Genomic DNA, 13,812 nt, shown 5'->3' on the forward strand with positions numbered 1-13,812 from the left:
TTGAGCAGGGACAGGGAAGCTGGTCAGAGTTGATGGGAAGATGGATAGAACCAAATACAGGGCAATCTTGGAAGAAAACCTCTTGGAGTCTGCAAAAGACTTGAGACTGGGGTGGAGGTTCACCTTCCAGCAGGACAATGACCATAAACATAAAGCCAGGGAAACAATGGAATGGTTTAAAACAAAACATATCCATGTGTTAGAATGGCCCAGTCAAAGTCCAGATCTAAATCCAATCGAGAATCTGTGGCAAGATCTGAAAACTGCTGTTCACAAACGCTGTCCATCTAATCTGACTGAGCTGGAGCTGTTTTGCAAAGAATAATGGGAAAGGATTTCAGTCTCTAGATATGCAAAGCTGGTAGAGACATACCCTAAAAGACTGGCAGCTGTAATTTCAGCAAAAGGTGGTTCTACAAAGTATTGACTCAGGGGGCTGAATAATTACGCACACCCCACTTTGCAGTTATTGATTTGTAAAAAATGTTTGGAATCATGTATGATTTTTGTTCCACTTCTCACATGTACACCACTTTGTATTGGTCTTTCACGTGGAATTCCAATAAAATGGATTCATGTTTGTGGCAGTAATATGACAAAATGTGGAAAACTTCAAGGGGGCCGAATACTTTTGCAAAACACTGTATATAAAATCGGATGTATGTATGTGTGTATGTGCCGTGATCACTCCAAAAATGGCTTGACCGATTTGAACGAAACTTGGTATGCAGATCCCTTACTACCTGGCATGATAGGTTCTGGCACACCTGGGCGGAGCTACAAACAGCAAATCAGATTCCACCCATTTATGTCAATGGAAAAAATGGAAAAGACTGCCATTTTCACAGTAACCAAGCCTGAGTCCCCACACTTGGCACAGTTGGTCACTTGATGACTGAGGTTACAAATCCAGGAAAAGCGGGCGGAGCATAAAACAGCCAATCAAATTTCAGCCATTCATTCTTAATGGGAAAATGTAAACTGCAGCCATTCTTACACTGTTAATGGCAGGGTTCTCAAAGTTGGCACACTTGGTCACTGGGTGAATGAGATTAAGAGTCAAGAAAGTGGGTGGCGCCTACAACAGCCAAACAAAATTCACCTATTGGTTTTCAAGGGGAATATTTAAACTGCTGCCATTCTTACACTGTTAATGGCAGAGGCTTCAAACTTTCTACAGTCGGTCATTGGGTGACTGGGGTCCAAATTCACTAAAGGGGCGGGGCCACAAACAGCCAATCAGATTTCTTTGCTGGATAAACTGCTTCCATTCACACATTTTTGATGCCAGGAAAATGAAGGCTCACAAACTTGGTCATTGAGTGACTGTGTGTCAAGGTTACAAAAAGTGGGTGGAGCCAAAAACAAATTTCACTGGTGAAATGTAAACTGCAGCCATGCTTACACTGTTAATGGCAGGGTTCTCAAAGTTTGCACAGTTGGTCACTGGGTGACTGGGATTAATATTCAAGAAATTGGGTGGAGCCTACAACAGCCAATCAAAATTCACCTGTTGATTTTCAAGGGGAATATTTAAATTGCTGCTATTCTTACAGATGCCTCAAACCTGGTACAGTTGGTCGCTGGGTGACGGGTTCAAATTCAGAAAGGGGGCGGAGCCACAAACAGCCAATCACATTTGATTAATTTCAATGGGAATATACAAATGATTGATACCAAGGACACCAAACTTGGTAATTGAGTGACTGTATGTCAAGGTTAGAAAAAGTGGGCGGCACCAACCACTACATTTTTTACATGGGAAAATATAAACTGCAACCATTCTTACACTATTAATGGCAGGGTTCCCAAACTTGACACAGGTGGCCACTGGGTGACTGGGATTTATATTTAGAAAGTGGGTGGAGCCTACAACAGCCAATCACAATTCATCTATTGATTTTCAAGGGTAATATTTACATTGCTACCGTTCTTACACTGTTAATGGCAGAGGCCTCAAACCTGATGCAGTCAGTCATTGGGTGACTGGGGTCCAAATTCACTAAAGGGGATGGAGCCACAGACAGCCAATCAGATTTGTTAGATTGATTTCAGCCATTCTGTCATTGTCAGGGTTCCCAAACTTGACACAAGTGGCCACTGGGTGACTGGGATTAATATTTAGAAAGTGGGTGGAGCCTACAACAGCCAAACAAAATTCACCTATTGATTTTCAAGGGGAATATTTACATTGCTGCCATTCTTACACTCTTAATGGCAGATGCCTCATATCTGATACAGTCAGTCACTGGGAGACTGGGGTTTAAATGCTGAAAGGGGCTACAAACAGCCAATCAGATGTGTTTAATTTCAATGGAAAAATTCAATTTATTGATGCCAAGGACCCCAAAGCTCATAAAATTGGTTATTGAGTGACTGTATGCCAAGGTTAGAAACATCCAAAAACATCTAACTTTTTACATGGGAAATATAAACTGCAGCCATTCTTACACTGTTAATGGCAGGGTTCCCAAACTTGACACAACTGGCCACTGGGTGACTGCGATTAATATTCAGAAAAGTGGGTGGAGCCAAAAACAGCCAATCAAAATTCACCTATTGATTTTCAAGTGGAATATTAAAACTGCTACCATTATTACACTGTTAATGGCAGAGGCCTCAAACCTGCTACAGTCGGTCATTGGGTGACTGGGGCTCAAATTCACTAAAGGGACGGAGTGACAAACAGCCAAATAGATTTCTTTGCTGGAGAAACTGCTTCCATTCACACAATTTTGATGCCAGGAACCCAAAAGCATTGAGTGACTGTGTGTCAAGGTTACAAAAAACTGGGTGGAGTCAAAAACAGATTTCCCTGGGAAAATATAAACTGCAGCACCTTCTTCACTCTTAATGGCAGGGTTCTCAAACTTTGCACAGTTTGTTACTGGGTGACTTGGATTAATATTCAGAAAAGTGGGTGGAGCCTTAAAAAGCCGATAAATATTTACCTGTTTATTTTCAAAAGGAATATTGAAATTGCTGCCATTCTTGCGCTGTTAATGGCACAAGCCTGGTACAGTTGGTCATTGGGTCATTGGGGTTCAAATTCAGAAAAGGGGCAGAGCCACAAACAGCCAATCAGATTTGTTTTTATTGATGCCAAGGACCCGAAAGCTCACATACTTGGTCATTGAGTGACTGTTTGTCCAAGTTACAAAAAGTCGGGAGAGCAAAAAAAAAACAAATTTTCAATGGGAAAATATAAACTGCAGGCCTTTTTACACTGTTAATGACAGGGTTCTCAGACTTTGCCCAGATGGTCACTGGGTGACTAATATTAATATTCAGGGAAGTGGGTGGAGCCTATTATAGCTAATCAAAATTCACCTGTTGATTTTCAAGGGGAATATTTAAATTGCTGCCATTTTTACACTGTTGATAGCAGATGCCTCAAACCTGCTATAGTTGGTCAATGGGTGACTGGGGTCCAAACGCTGGAGAGGGGCGGAGCCACAAACTGTTAATCTGATTTATTTAATTTCTATGGGAATATACAAACTATTGATGCCAAAACTCACAAAGTTGGTGATTGAGTGTTTGTGTGTCTCTGTTAGAAAAAGTGGGTGGAGCCGACGCCAGCCAAATACATACCTGGGCAACATCGGGTCATCAGCTAGTATATATATATATATATATATATATATATATATATATATGTATATATATATATATATGTATATATATATGTATATATATATATATATATATATATATATATAATTTTTTTTAACTGATTCTTGCAGCATTAAATATCAGGTCACATAATTCTGATATAATTTTCAAAAATTATTATGTATTAAACGCTTGGTTGTATTTTTAGTTTGTGAGATATCCTGTGACTATATTCTTAAGTCATCTAAAAAAAATTCTTAAAAAAAATGTGTTCATCAACATTTGCTTATGAATAGAAAAAGATTAAGGTACTTCATGTTTTTCATTTACAGACTGGTTTTACCATGCACCTTTAAAACAAGCTGAGAAGAAAAGTGATGTTGCTCTTCCTCCCACCTCCCAGATACCAGGTTTGAGTGACCTCACAGAACCGCATAATGAGTTACTAACTGGAAGCCGCAAAAAATGGATCAGAGAAACAGACTCTGAATATGTTAAATTAGCCAAACAAGGAGGACGACCAGGTAACTACTTATAGGCTTATGAACATATTGAAGGTCCTGTATCATGAAAAACTATTACATTTTAAATAGATATTATTATTATTATTATTATTATTAATAAGAAGAAGAAACTTTCACTCTTGACACTTGGCTGAGGTGAACAAAACTGTTCCTCTCAGAACAGTCTATGACATTTGAGGCAGACCCATCCCTTATGCTAAGTATGTCACGGGCTTACTTATTGGGGGTATATTATGGATGTTTATGATAGACATTATGATCTTGGAGATAGGAGATTGATTCAGGTCCAAAGACCATCAATTGTGGGTTGTTGGGTGAAGTATTTGTGTTGTGTTAAATAAAAGAAAATAAAATGGTCAAAGTTTAAGGTTAAACATACGGTTTGTGTTACCCCCAATAAAAGAGGCCACCGCTTGTTAAAAAGCCAAGTGTGGTCTGCGTTTTATCTCAGTAGGTAAATGAGTATAATGTTAAATGTTGAAGTTGTATAAAGACAAAGTAATATTGAATGCTTTACCATGTTCCTCTCACAAATCTGACCTTTTACATAAATACACCCCCTAACAGATGTCTCTGCTCCTCCAGTGACTTTATGACTTTCATAGCTTTGCATGGCTCAAAGACTTCTTTAGCGCTGCTTGTACTTTTTGGAATTTCTTTCCTCATCCTATTAGGCTTGCTCCTTCATTTAACACATTTATAACAAACCCCTAGATTAGGATACTGTATCTTGGTGTAGCGGTCAGCAAAGAGCTGCTTCACAAGTAATCCTTGGGATTATTCATACTGCGGGGATTGCAGCCCATTTGCAATTCCCGCTGATTGCAAACTTGCTGCATGCAGCATCTTCCCGGCGATTGCGTCACAATTCTCAATCACTACATTGAGAATCTCAAACTCCAATCGTCAGAAAAAAAGCAACTAAAAAAACGCAGTCGCTAGGTGATTGTGATTTGTGGTTCCGAGTGTGAACGGCGCCCAAAGAAAGGGGGCCCTGGCCTTCCCAATTTGAAGACCTACTATAACTCCATTGCTCTAAATAGTTTAACAGATTCGAACTACCTCAAGATTAAAAGGTTGGTTAGTTTGGAGAAGTGGCTTGCAAACCTTGCTCAAGCACTTTGACTTGCTGGTAGTGATTGAGGGCTCTCTGTTCATTCTCTGCCCTGGTTTAGGAGTTCCTTAGCCATTTGGGACAACATCAGGCAGAGGTTGGGCTCGTCTCCTGGAGTGGCTCCTGTGGCTCTCTTACAGAGATTTCCTTTTTTTGTGCCTGGATGTAATCAAGGCTTTTTTGGAACCTGGAACCATGAAAGGGGCCTGAGGGAGCATCATTTTCTTGAAGGTTCTGATATTAAACACATTTAATGTTGCCTTCAAGACCGACTGCTTCAAACTTGCCTAATCATCTTCCTTTCTCTCTCTTTTTGTGTAAGGTAGGGAACACACTTACTGGATTTTTCACATGCGCATTGATTTGAAAGGGCTTCTCGGAAATCGCACGATATTTGCATAACTTCACATTCCATATTCACATTTTTTTCTGCAAATTTTTAATTGTATCACTTTCAGCTTTTTACCTCACAGCGTGCAAGTTCCCAATTCTACTGCTTTTTGCTGCATCACACACATCACGAACATGAAAACAAATGTGTGGGGTGGGGGGGGGGGCGGCGGATAGCGGTTAATCGGCGGCGATCGTTATGCACACGCAGCTAGCAAAGTGCTAGCTGCGTGTAGCAAAGAAAAAATTATGTAAATCGGCCCAGCAGGGCCTGAGCGGCACCCTCCGACGGCTTACCCTGTGTCACACATGGGGTTAGCGCCAAGGAGGTTAAGCTGGCCATATACTCGTCAATGTGGCCCAACAGATAGATCCCTCTCAGATCATTATCTGATCAGAGACGGATTTATCTGATCAAATCTATCCGCACACTACACACAGACTTTCAATAGATTTCAGCTTGAACTCTATTAAAAATCTGTATGCACTGCATGCCAGGTTCCAAGGTCTCTTAGCCCCCCCCCCCCCCCACACACACACACACACACACCTGTGCTGTCTGCCTCGTGTCTTCGAGTCATGGACAGGCTCTGCTTCCTGTCTCTTCTCTCCTGAAGGGCTTGTGTCACATGATAAACAATAGAGGCCAAGCACTACAGGCACCATGGCATGTACTTTACCTGACCACTTGAGGCCTGTAGCATTTGTGACGTGACACAAGCACTCAGGAGAGAAGAGACAGGAAAGCAGAGCCTAGCAGTGGATAGAACAGGTAAGTGTAATCTCCACTGCTGCAATGGTTATCGAGTCCTGACCCGCTACCATTTGAACAAAATATTACATCACGTGCCTTCGATTGAGTCAATTTTGCCAAAAAAACTTCTAATCAGGAATCGTTTGCTGCATCGATTTCTTGCAGAAAAATCAAATTATCTACATCTAGTAAAATAGGCACCAGGAAAAGTGATACAATCTTGGTTAATTTACCGATATTGTACTACTTCATTTGCATAGTAAAATACCTGTTATATTTACCAATATTTTACTATGACCTAACCTCTCTTTACTGTCACACAGAAACCTCCCCTTGTGGTGCCTAACCTTAACCCCCCTGGTGGTGCTTAACTTTAACTCCCCCCTTGTAGCACCTAACCTTAACTTCCCCCTTGGTGGTGCCTGACCTTAAAGGGGTTCTCTTGCCTATATAAAAAAACAAAAACTGACACTTACCTGGGGCTTGTATCGGCCCCCTGCAGCTGTCAAGTCCTGCGCCGTCTTCCTCCGATCTTTCGTTCCTCGCTGCCGGCACCGGTCTAATTATTCATCTAACTAGTTGAATAGAACTGCAGCTGCGCGGCCGTGCTTGGTCCCGCGCATCTTCGGGAGCTTACTGCGCAGGTGCAGTACGTAGTCGCAGCCGCAGTTCTATTCGTTTAGTCAAACGAATAATTAGACCGGTGCCGGCGGCAGGGAAAGGAGGAGGAGGAGGACGGCACGGGACATGACAACTGCAGGGGGCCGATAGAAGCCCAAGGTAAGTGTCAGCTTTTGCTTTTTTTATAAAGGCAAGAGAACCCCTTTAACCTTTCCCCCTTCCCCGGTGGTGCCTAACCTTAACCCCTCCCTGGTGGTGCCTAACCTTAATCTACTGGTGGTGCCTAACCTTAACCTTTCCCCCTTCCCTGGTGGTGCCTAACCTTAACCCTTCCCTGGTGGTGCCTAACCTTAACCTACTGGTGGTGTTTAACCTTAACCTTTCCCCCTTCCACGGTGGTGCCTACCCTTAACCCTTCCCCAGTGGTGCCTAACCTTAATCTACTGGTGGTGTCTAACCTTAACCTTTCCCCCTTCCTCGGTGGTGCCTAACCTTAACCCCTCCCCGGTGGTGCCTAACCTTAACCTACTGGTGATACCTAACCTTAACCTTTCCCCCTTCCCCGGTGGTGCCTAAGCTTAACCCCTCCCTGGTGGTGCCCAACCTTTATCTGCCCTGTTGATTCCTAACCTTAACACGCCCCTCGTGGTACCTAACCTTAACCCGCCCTGGAGGGCGCCTAGCCTTAATTCCCCATTTTGTTTGTGTAATATTAATTATTATCTGATCGTTTGGGGTTTTATGTAAGATAGAATGAAAAAAATGATAATTGAGGAGTCAGAACATAAAAATAAACTGTTCATATATATGTGTGAGTTTAAATGAGTTTTTTGAAAAGCAATAATTTGTAACTTAGGTGAGAATCGCAGAAGCTGCTTGTTGTGGTGCAAAAAGTTGAAATGTAAATAATTTTTTTCTGAGAAACCGTAGGGAACAGTTTTAAAAACAATTAAACAGTTTTAGAAATGATTATTTGTTAGATAATGGATTATTGTAATCAATAAAGTTGGTATGGAAAAGAAATGTGAAGATATCAAGTAATATAGCTGTTTTGCTGTATATTTAGGTGGAGCCCTTTTTATACATTTGGCGCCAATAGAGAAAAGATTTGCATTGATGTGAATAGGGTGCCTTTTTTAATAGCGCCATTATTAGTTTCTCCCAACAACACCAAATTAATATTTTAGCTAACTAAATGCATGGAAATGGTTAAGAAACAATTACAATGTACTACTTATTAAATATATCTACGGCAAGGGGTATATGAGATAATCTTTAATATACCAGGGGGACCTTGGTGAGCACAAGCTTTTAAAAGTGGAACATACCAATAAAATGTTGAGAAACACTGGTCTAGCAGAACGGCCTGGCAGGCTGTTTCTTGATTTCTTGCCAAGAAAACCTAATGGATGACAAATTATCAAAAGGTTTGTAAAGAATAAACCTGAATTCACAAGACATCCAGAATTCCAACTATGGCATGTGATTTCACAGGAAAGTCCTGAACAGACACAGACAAGATTTATTGATTTGTAGAAAATTCTTTTCTGAGTGGTGAGTGATTGTCTGGGGTTGTGAATATGCTATTGTCAACACTAATCAAAGTGATAGTGTAGTTATAACCAGCTGTGCTTTACACTAACTAAAATGAGGTCCTCATCAATAATGCAATTAGCTTGCATTTTATAAATAACACAGTAAAAATCAGTGCATAGATATTAAAAGGATTGTAGCCAGAAAACAACAATTTGTCCTTCACCCAGTTGGTCAATTAGCATAAAAAAGAGAGATCGGCAGTAAATGTGAGACAATACATGATTTCACTCCAGTACCCTCCATCAAGTCACTCTGCAGCTTTCCAAACAGTAGCAGACCTGAATCATAAGGTCTTAACACAGCATAATATATCTCACAAATACTGTTGAAACCGTCTTCCTGGCTGGAGAGTAAGCAGCTTTTAATGTTATTTGTGAGAGTGCTTTTGTGTATACTGGGTTCTAAAGCATTGGACCCTTGTAAATTTTATATATGTATGCAATATTGAAATGGAATATTTGGAGACAGTCTGTACTTATCTTTATTACTTATCTTTTATTACTGTGCCAATTGGGATCCTGCTAAGTCCATACAGCCTGGAGCATCTGTATGGAAAGCTGAAGATGTGGATTGGACTATTAATATATGATACTGTTTAAGACCTTATGATTTTGGTCTGTTATGGTTTGGTAAGCTGCAGTGTGCTTGCTGCTGTGCACTGTAGTGAAGTGATTATTTATTTTATACTTTTTCTAGCGACAAGCATGTGAATCCCAGTCTGTATAGTACAGTAGAATCTCTTTATAGAAAACTCAAAGGGACCAGGAAATGTGATTTATTATATAAGAAGTTTACTATATCAGAATTGGTCTTACATTGTATATTTCTACAGATGCATTTTCTGGGACCTGAGGATTGAGTTTACTGTATTCAGATTTCCAGAGGTTTACTATATCAGTTTACTATAACAAGATTCTACTGTGTACAGTTTGTTACTTTGTGGTTATACAAGGTACAGCCTGTGCTAGTTCCTCCCTAATGAATCTATAGGTGCGTACACTCGCACTACTGTAATGAATGACGGGTCCGTCAGACCCTCCCGCTGGGTGGGCGTTCTGCCGACAGTAGTGCGTGTGTACAGTCTGTCCACTCAGTGGATCGTTCAGAAACAGCCTTATCAGTCTGCCTGACAGACTGTACACACGCACTACTGTCGGCAGAACGCCCGCCCAGCCGAAGGGTCTGACGGACCCGTTGTTCTTTACAGTAGTGCGTGTGTACGCACCTTATGTCACACTTTTCCCACTGCCTCTGAAGCCAGGTACACTAGGTAAACGACTCTTTGTAGTGTGCCCCTCCTCCCCACTCCATAGCAACAGATCCATTGCTAGCCTCTATTCTGTTCAGCCCTTCTGTCACCCAAGGGATCAAGTCCCAATCCCTGCAGACGACAGTAATCAAGCGTGTGTGCCTAGCTTAAAAGGTTAATCGGATTAATAATTATCTCTTCACACAACTGCTGAGAACATCTGTTAAACTGGACCTGAACTCAGAATGTCCTCTCTGCTCTAAAAGACACACAACAACATAATAGCCTTTAAACAAAAAAAATATTACTTTGTTGCAGCTGATATAAATCCTAAAATAAAACTGCACCGTTTCTACTTCCCGATTCATGGAAGCAGACATATTGTTAACAGCCTGTTTTTCAAATGAGCTTATCTGCCATCTCTGCCATGGCTGTCATTTGACACGGGAGAGATCAAATTACAACATGTGTATAAGGATCCCTCCTGTCGGTTGCAGTGGAGCTGCAACCAAGCAGTTTTGATTTCTCTGCTGCATTTGGTTGCTTAGTTTTGATTGCATTCGCAATGAGTCTCATTGCCATCGGCAATCACTCTGCAGTTCAGAGTAGCTCAGGATGTTGTCATGAATCCACCTATGGCTTGCTGCAGTTGTACTGCAGCCAGACAGCTGTAGATTTCTTACATGCATCTGGTTGCATAATCTGACATGCATTTGTAATGAGAGTTCTTTCCATTCACAGGCAGCTTGCAGCCTTCTAGATTGAAATGAGTGGCCTGTGCGCTCCTCCAACCTGCACCTCCTCACTAATGCAGCTACAGCAAAGGTTTATATAACCTACAGAATTAGCTCAATGATTTGTTATGTGAAGTGCTGGATCGCTACACCATGGGGGGTGTCACCCCCTAACAAAATAGTATGCAAAAAGGTGAAGCGCTCAACAGCACTGCCATGTTGTAATTTGACAGAAAAGTTCTCCTCAAACAGCAGATATTAGCAAAATGACAGGTAATGTATCGCAGCACTAATTTCATAATCCATACATACCACAGTATTAAAAAACCATGACTACACAGCATTAATAAAGGCAAACAGTAGAAAAAGTCCAACTGTAATAGGAATTCAGTAATTAGATATATCAACCATTAGCTTCCACCCAGATGCATAATCTGATTATGTTGATATTCCCTATACTAAGTCCAAAAAGAAGTTCCACAGCTCAAATAAAGTCCACAGTATTTCTGCTTGACTCTTAATTCCACTTGTTACACCACTATAAATAGGCTGAAGTACTCTTACCAGCAGATATGGCTGACTGTATTATTATTCTGCACGTAATCACCAGGTGTAAATCAGGGCTGTCAGCTGTGTCTGAAACGGCACAGTCGTTTCAGACACAGCTGACAGCCCTTATTTACACCTGGTGATTACGTGCAGAATCGGGGTCGTCTGGCTGAGAAAAGGACCATTCCGCTTCCTCCCAGTAGAATACCTAAAAAGGAACCTTGCTCTGTCTTCTCTGTGGGTGATGATAGCCCCAAAGGAAATGGAGAGATCCGGACTGTAAAGCTGGAAGAGGATCTGCACATCAGTATCATGAAAAGAAGGTCCGGATACATTCTGAGGAACCATCTGAATAGAAAGCGAGTATAGCTGGTCAACACAGGATCAGCCAGTGCAATAGGAAGAAGGGGAGTCCAGTTCAAGGAACTACAAATACATGCATGCCCTGTCTGTTGGTCTGTAATACAGTCAGCCATATCTGCTGGTAAGAGTACTTCAGCCTATTTATACTGATCGGTGTAACAAGTGGAATTAAGAGTCAAGCAGAAATACTGTGGACTTTATTTGAGCTGTGGAACTTCTTTTTGGACTTAGTATAGGGAATATCAACATAATCAGATTATTCATCTGGGTGGAAGCTAATGGTTGGTATATCTAATTACTGAATTCCTATTACAGGTGGACTTTTTCTACTGTTTGCCTTTATTAATGCTGTGTAATCATGGTTTTTTAATACTGTGGTATGTATGGATTATGAAATTAGTGCTGCGATACATTACCTGTCATTTTGCTAATATCTGCCGTTTGAGGAGAACTTTTCTGTCAAATTACAACGTGGCAGTGCTGTTGAGCGCTTCACCTTTTTGCATACTAGCTTGCAGCCTTCAATCAGCCTAACAAAGGATTGCATGATTACCATTCAGCTGTGTGGGAATTTGCATATCTGCTCTCATTGGCTGATGTACATAGAAAAGCCTGCTTCCCCTCTTACACCTCGCCTGTAATAGCGTTCAGCTTAGCCATAGTTGATTGCTGGGTTCCTTGTGTAAAGTTTGAAAATTGTATTGCATTACCTTGCCTTTCCTGCTTGGACGTTCACTGCACCCATGGGGGTACAGTGAAGTCTTTTTCTATTCTGACAGTTTGGAGACTGCCTTCACCCCGTTGGTGACTGGTGGGATTCTTGCTCGTCCTGTTCCTGTGGATATGACTATAGCAGTGGTTGCTATTAGTTACGCTCCTACTTGTTTGTCTTATCTGTGTCAGAGTGGATGTTTACTATCGCTGGAGCAGAGATTAGATTGGCAAGCATTTCGTCTGTCTGTCTGTTGTCTGTCCTTGTTACTCAGTGTGGTGGACATTAGATGCTCAGTGCTGCAGTCGCACTGAGCAACCATTGTGTCTTGTTAGCTGCCAAGCATCCCACTTGTCTGTCTATTGTCTGTCTTTGTTACTCAGTGTGGTGGACAGCAGAGGCTCAGTGCTGCGGGCGCAAGTGAAGACGTGGGCCGAGCTCAGAGCTACGGCACTAGATTGGGGTATAGATGCTGAAAGAAAGCAGGAGATCTGCCAGGCATTACAATGTGATTAGACACAAATGAGGGGAAATTAAACAGACAAACTCTTTAAGTACATACAGGGAGCTCTGTTTTCCTTCTGTTCTGTGCAAGCGTTCAGGTCCACTTTAACTCCATTTAAAAAGTCATTTCTGCAATGTCTACAGAAGCAGAAGAAAAGTATGTTAAAGTACCAGGAAAAAATACTGCTTTATTCATCAGGACCTCATTTTTTGTTATTTTAAGCACATTTGCTTATAAGTACACTACCACTTTACGTTTTCAAACATCATAATGGTTACAACAGAAACATCCAGTTACATCCAAATTGTTAAATGAGACCTGACCTTTATTCTTCAAATGTGCGGTGCTGGTTTCCCCAATTACCTCTCTGTACAGAAACTTTGTTAAAATATTCAAACTGTGAGCCGTGACATCTCCCCATGCAGAATGTTTTTGGGTGATCTTTGAACTACCATCTACCCCATGTGATCATGCTCAACAACCCTGGCAAGTATTAGACTAAGGAGTCGGAGTCGAGGAGTCAGAGCCATTTTGGGTGAGTCGGAGTTGGAGTTGGAGTCGGTGGTTTCGTAAACTTCGGAGCCGGAGTTGGAGTCGGAAGATTTTTGTACCGACCACATCCCTGCTAAAATGGCAGTAAAGAAATGGAACCCTTTGTTGTTGAACCACACATGTTTAATCACAAAAATACAGCAGTGTATTTGTGTTTGAGCAGATATGAAAACCCACTGGTGTAACACCTCATTGCCAGCCATTGGGAAACTGTGTGGAGTTGCAGTTCCTCGGGGATCTGCAATTTCAATTTGCGAAGAACGGATACAGACTTTCCTGGTGGGACCGAGGCATACAACAGACTGCAGCTAATGTGCCTCACACCCCATACCCCCCCCCCCCCCTTTTTTTTTTAAATCAGCTGAGTTCAGGGTTGCTTTAAAAAAATATTTAAAAACAATTGGGGAATTAAATTATGCTTAAGGTAGTTTACTGCTTTCTCAGATATGTGTTGCTGTATAATTTAATGGTTAACATTTATCCTTTTATATTTGTGCAAACAACATGAAACTAAAGTACAAAATGTTTCGTTAA

The 13,812-nt window shown here is 41.4% G+C and overlaps 1 protein-coding gene across 3 annotated transcripts in view; it reads left to right on the forward strand.

The window, feature by feature from the left end:
- C5H7orf57 (chromosome 5 C7orf57 homolog) overlaps positions 1 to 13,812 on the forward strand; it is a 130,497-nt gene that overhangs the window by 65,121 nt on the left and 51,564 nt on the right. For all 3 annotated transcript variants that reach the window (XM_068234537.1, XM_068234538.1, XM_068234535.1), the window contains exon 3: positions 3,948 to 4,139. In XM_068234537.1, coding sequence (XP_068090638.1) covers positions 3,948 to 4,139 — 192 coding nt within the window. The remainder of the gene's footprint in view (positions 1 to 3,947; positions 4,140 to 13,812) is intronic.

Source organism: Hyperolius riggenbachi, chromosome 5 (assembly GCF_040937935.1).
Source record: "Hyperolius riggenbachi isolate aHypRig1 chromosome 5, aHypRig1.pri, whole genome shotgun sequence".
Taxonomy (NCBI): domain Eukaryota; kingdom Metazoa; phylum Chordata; class Amphibia; order Anura; family Hyperoliidae; genus Hyperolius; species Hyperolius riggenbachi.